Source organism: Nannospalax galili, unplaced genomic scaffold (genome assembly GCF_000622305.1).
Source record: "Nannospalax galili isolate Female #2095 unplaced genomic scaffold, S.galili_v1.0 scaffold518, whole genome shotgun sequence".
NCBI classification, from domain to species: Eukaryota; Metazoa; Chordata; class Mammalia; order Rodentia; family Spalacidae; genus Nannospalax; species Nannospalax galili.
The window spans coordinates 3,669,082-3,675,290 of NW_008342851.1; the positions used below are offsets into that span (position 1 = coordinate 3,669,082).

At 41.3% G+C, this 6,209-nt stretch overlaps 1 protein-coding gene across 1 annotated transcript in view; it reads left to right on the forward strand.

Annotated features, from left to right (window-relative positions):
* Nucleotides 1-5,443, forward strand: part of Mrps36 (mitochondrial ribosomal protein S36) — a 16,917-nt gene extending 11,474 nt beyond the window's left edge. Inside the window, exons 3-4 of the mRNA XM_008838841.3 lie at nucleotides 3,468-3,655; nucleotides 5,181-5,443. Coding sequence (XP_008837063.1) covers nucleotides 3,468-3,655; nucleotides 5,181-5,198 — 206 coding nt within the window. The 3' untranslated portion in view covers nucleotides 5,199-5,443. The remainder of the gene's footprint in view (nucleotides 1-3,467; nucleotides 3,656-5,180) is intronic.
* The last annotated feature ends 766 nt before the right edge of the window (nucleotides 5,444-6,209 follow it).

Genomic DNA, 6,209 nt, shown 5'->3' on the forward strand with positions numbered 1-6,209 from the left:
CACTTGGCCTGGAACTCACTATGTAGACTAGACTGACCTCCAACTTACAGAAATTCGCCTGCCTCTGCCTCCCAAGTGTGGGGACTAAAGGCATGCACCACCACTGGGGCTGGAAAGATAGCTCCAAGGTCAAGAGCACTGATGGCTCTTGCAGAGGACTGGGGTTTGATTCCTAGCACTCATATGGTGGCTACGAACCGTTCTTAACTCCATTTCTAGGGGAATCTGAAGCCCTCTTCTGACATCCACGGCATTGCACAACACAGGTGCGCTCACATACATGGAGGCAATACACTCATACACAAAAAAATAAAAATAATATAAAAAATTTTTAAAGGAATGCGCCGCCACACCCAGCCAGCTTGATTTTTTAAAAAAATTTGTATGTGTGAGTGCATCAACATGTGTACAGGCGTTTGGCCAGAAGAGGGCATTGCATCCCCTGGAATTGGAGTTACAGAATGTTGTGAACTATCTGGTGTACATGCTGGGAACTGAACTCGGGCCCTCTGGAAGAGCAGCAACTGTTCTTAACCACTGAGCCAATCTCTCTAGCCTTTTTTTTGTCCTTTAGAAGATTCTACTTTGGGTTTACATTTGGAGATTGTGAGGAATAATAACTATTTCTTATTTCTCTCCCTTTCTCTCTTCCTCCCTCCCTCTTGGTTGTTTTCTTGAGACAGGTTCTCATATACCCCAGGCAGGCCTCAGACTCAATATGTAGTCAAGACTGACCCTGAACTCCTAATATTCCTTCCTCTACCTTGAAAGTGCTAGAATTATAGGGATGTGCTACCACATATGGCTTTGGTAACAATTTCTCTTTTTTTTAAAAAAAGACTTACGTTGCTGGGCGTGGTGGCACATGCCTTTAATCCCAGCACTTGGGAGGCAAAGGCAGGCGGATGTCTGTGAGTTCAAGGCCAGCCTGGTCTACATACTTAGTTCCAGGGCAGCTGGGGCTACAGGGAGACCCTGTCTCAAAAAGCCAAAAAAAAAAAAAAGACTTATTTATTGGGGATAGAAATGGCTCAGCAGGTAAAAGCATCTCAGGACCCATATTGGGTGACTCACAACTGTCTGTAATTTCAGCAGCTCCAGGTGTTATCTGACACCTCTGGCCTCTGTGGGCATCTGCATTCATGTACACACACACACACACACACAGACACTTAAAAAAATGAAATGAATCTTTTAAAAAAGATTCATTTTATTTTTATATGTGTCTGTGTGTGTGTATGCCATGTGCATGTGTGTGGGTGCTTATGGAGGCCAGAAGAGGGTGTCAGATGCCCTGGAGCTGGAATTATAGGTGGTTGTGAGCCACCCAGTGTGAGTACTGGGAACCTGTGTTCAGGTCCTCTGGAAGAGCAGCAAGTGCTCTTAACGTCTAAGCCATCTCTCCAGCCCCAGTAACTGTTTTTTGGACTACTTTAGACCTTAACAATCATTAACTATAAGATAGCTCTAAGTTAGTGAGAGGAGAATTTGAAAGAGTTTTCTTAGTTTGAGGGTTTTGGTGTTTTTGTTTTACCAGATTCTCTGTGTCTTTCTTGCTTGATACTTGATCTTTAACTCAGGGAGAATTTTATCAGATTTTTTGGGACTTTTAAACGATTATTTTAACTATTAGGGGCTAGAGAGATGGCTCAGCAGTTAAGAGCACTGACTGCTCTTGTAGAAGATCTGTGTTCAGTTCCCAGCACCCACATGGTGGCTGACAACTGTCTGTAACTCCAGTTCCAGGGAATCCGATGCCCTCTTCTAACCTCCACAGGGATGACACTTGTATACATGTAGATAATACACTCATACACACAAAAAATAAAATAATAAAATATTTTTTTATTTTAAATTTATTTTTATTTTATGTGTATGAATGTATTGCCTGCATACAAGTGTACCCGTGTTGTGTGATGTCCTCGGAGGCCAGAAGAGGGTGTCAGATTCCCCTGGAACTGGAGTTACAGCTGCTTAGTAGCTGCTGTGTAGGTGCTGAGAACCAAATCTGCATCCTCTGGTAGAGCAGCCAGTGCTCTTAACCATTGAGCTATCTCTCTAGTCCCCCATTTTTTCTTTTTTTGAGACAAGGTCTTGGTAGATACTCTTGCCTGGCCTAGAACTCTAGAGTTCACTTTGTAGACCAGGCTGGCCTCTAATTCCTAGTGATCAGGCTTGGTGGCAAGTATCTTTATCTGGTGAGCCACCTTGCCAGTTCTCATTTACTTTCTTGAAACTACTTCTTTGCTGGCATGGCACACCTATAGTCCTAGATACATAGGAGGCTGAGGCAAGAGGATCACTTGAACCCAGGAGGTTGAGGCCAACTTGAGCAACGTAGTGAGACTTTATGACCAAAAAAGGAGAGCTGCAGATGTGGCTTAATGGTAGTGTGTTTGCCTAGCTTGCACAAGGTCCTGGGTTCAGTCCCCAGCACTGCCAAACCCAAACGGGGCACACGGCCTTTAATCCTAGCACTTGGGAGGCAGAGTCAGGTGAATCTCTGTGAGTTCAAGGCCAGGCAGGACTACATAGTGGGACTGTCTCAAACAAAACAAAACTAAAACCAAACTACCTTCCTATTTGAAGGTAGCATTATGAAAATACATATATATATATTCTCAGGCATGGTGGTGCACGCCTTTAATCTCAGCACTCGGGAGGCAGGTGGATCTCTCTGAGTTCAAGGCCAGCCTGGTCTACATAGTGAGTTCCAGGGAGACCCTGTCTCCAAAAAAAAAGTACATATAATGAGAGATTATTTGAAGCCAAGCATGTGATGGATGCCTATAATCTCAGCACTCAGGAGGCTGTGGAGGATGATTGCTACAAGCTGGAGGCCACATGGGCTACATGCATAAGTGCTGGGACAACATTGCAAGACCCTACCACACACAGACAAACAACAAGTCATAAGTTAACTAACAGAAATTATTATTTGAAAGGCTGCTGGAATGGCTCAGCAAGTAAGGGCACATGCTGCCAAGCCTGGGGACCTGTGTTTGATTCCTGGAACCCACATGGTAGAAGGAAAGAACATCCTGCGAGTTGTCCTCTGACCTTCACACACTGTGGCAAGCATGTGTTGCCCCCTTCCCATACAATAAATAAATGTAAAAAAAATTTTAAATTATTTGAACAATGTCCCAATTTAAAAATATATTATTTTTATGTGTATAAGTGTATTGCCTGCATATATATGTAAGTGCACCTGTGTTGTGCAATGCCTAAGGAGGTCAGAAGAGGGCATCAGATCCCCTGGAACTGGAGTTAAGACAGTTGTTAGCTGCCATGTGGGTACTGGGATTTGAACCTGGGTCCTGTGCAAGAACAGTCAGTACTCTTAACCACAGAGCCATCTCTCCAGACCAATTTTAAAAATGACTTCATTTTTAGTAGTAGATAATTCAAAATAACATTGACACCTGAATAATTTCTCTAAACACTATTTTTGTCCTTAATTTCAGCCTCAGAAGCTTTGGGATCAGCAGGACTACCATCTCACTCTTCCATGATTTCACAGCATTCTAAAGGAGGTGCATCACCAGGTCTATTGATGAACCAGGGCCCACCAGACACGGCAGAAATAATAAAAACATTACCTCAGAAATACAGAAGGAAACCTCTATCTCAGGAAGAAATGGAATTTATCCAGGTATGTTGTTGCTCTTTATCACAAGATTGTGCAAAGAACCCTAACATTTTGCCTTTGTGATTTAATTTGCTGATTTACATGTTCTTTCTATTTTGTCAAATGGGATCATAGCTCAGAGAGATAAAGGGGCATGCCAAAACTGTGAGACACAAACCAGTTAGGACCCTCAGTAAATGCACATGACCTGTGAAGAAAAACCATATGAAGGGCTGGAGATGTAGTTCACTGGCACTACTCTTGCCTAGCGTGTGCAAAACCCTGGGTTAAATCTCTACTACCACCAAAACAAAACAAACAGAAAAAAAGGCATAAAGCCACATGCAGAAAGCTCTTTGGAGAGCTAGAACGGTGCTTCAGTGGTTAAGAACATTGGCTGCTCTTCCAGAGCACCCAGATTTGGTTCCCAGCACCTGCATGGCAGCTAACAACCATTCATAACTCCAGTTCCAGGGGATATGATGTCCTCTTCTGGCCTCCACAGGCATCATATGACATGGGTGCACTTACATACATCCAGACAAAACACTCATATACATAAATAAAAATAAAATTTTAAAAATAGCTCTTTGGGGGGCTGGCGAGATTGCTCAGTGGTTAAGAACACTGGTTATTCTTGCAGAAGACCCGGGTTTGAATCCCAGCACCCACATGGCAGCTAACAACTGTCTATAACTCCAGTACCAGGGGATCCGACAGCCTCTTCTGACCTCCGCGAGCATTGCACGACATTGGTGCACTTACCTACATGCAGACAGTACACACATACACATAAAGTAAAAATAATAAATAAAATTTTTAAAAAGTTTAAAAAGAAAAATAGTTCTTTGGAGTCCTCAATAAATTTTCAAAGTAATAAGGGCTTCTGAGACCAAGGAGAAATTGGAGAATAACTGATGTCACCAATGTTGAGTCCCTTTCTAGATATGAGTTTATGTTTATAACACTTAACATAAGTGGCACCAAACTGAAAAGCTCTGAATTGTTTTTAAAAAATCAAAGCTTTCAGGCTAGGCATGGTGTTGCACATTTTTAATTCCAGCAGAGGCAGGTGAATCTCTGTAAGATTGAGACCAGTCTTGTCTACATAGTTCAGGCCAGCTGGGGCTACCGTAGACCCTGTCTCAAAAATAAAAAAATGGAAAAAAAAAAGAAAGATCTTTGACATAGTGACTCACTCCTGAAATTGCAGGTCTAAGGAGGATCGGCTGAGGCAGGAGGATTGCCATGAGTTCTGGGCTACTTAGTGAGTTCTAGGCCAGCCTGGGTTTCAGAGTGAGATCCCTGTTTCAGAAAACCCAAACAGCCAGGTCTGGTGACACACCTCTTTAATCCCAGCACTTGGGAGGCAGAGGCAGGCGAATCCCTTTGATTTCAAGGCCAGCCTGGGCTATATAGTGACATCCTATCTCAGAAAACAAAGAACAGCCAAACAAACAAAGAGCCTCAAGACCATCTGTTTATTGTATAAAGTTGTATAATGGCCAATTTAACAGGTCACCTCATTGTTTTATGTTTTCCTTTTCAGCGTGGAGGTCCAGAGTAATCACTGTGGCTGCTGTTTGTCATCATACAAAAGAATTATCTTTACAATAAAGGACTCCCAAAATAACAAATGAAAAATTGTATATTAAACAACCTTAATAAATATTCTGCAAAAAGACTGAAATATAGAAAATGTAGATGGATTCTTGTATCTCCTAATTTATGTATCTTGGTTGGCTTCTCCACAAGCTTACCTAATTGTTTCTGTACTTTATACTTATTAAAGTCTACATTTTAAAATGTTAACCTATTAACTCACTCTTGATTGTCAAGTGTTACCAGTGATGAGCTATAGGACACACAGTATCTCGTAAACAATCAGAGATTTCCTGTGATTTCACTTTTCTGTTGCTGTTTACACAAAGAGAATTCATAAAGCAGAATTACTGTTTAGGGAAGGGATTTTCCTGAAATTAGATGAGGATCAGTAAGATATTTCCATTATTTATTCTTAATTCTCCGATAGTCACAAAGTTATTGGAATACAATTGGCTTTAGCATATTTTATTCTAAATAATAATAATGTAGTTGAAATAAAACAGACTGTGGGATAATGATTTAGGAAGGTAATGCAAAAGATTGTACCTATATTCAGAAAAAATGTCTATATATAAAGTGGAAAATAAGAGATCAAGATGAATATAGCATAGAAATAAATATTTCACTAGAAATTGTAACTTACTATGTTTTGGGAGATGTTGGCTTTTTGTTGTGATCATGTGTGAAAATCCTGATAATCATCAACTTTTTACACCTAATGTCTGAGAGGCTCATAAAATCCAAGTAGCTTATTAAGGCAACCAGTGAAACTATGGTAGGCTCTCCCTATGCCAAGGATATGTATATTCTGAAATCTTCACAAAGCTGACTAAATTTTCTTCCATATGGAGCTGGAGAGTTGGCTCAGCAATTAAGATGGCTGTTCTTACAGAAAACCCAAGTTTGGTTCCTAGGACTCACATGGCGGGTAGCAACCCTGGATAAATCCAGTTCCCAGAGATCCAACGTCCTC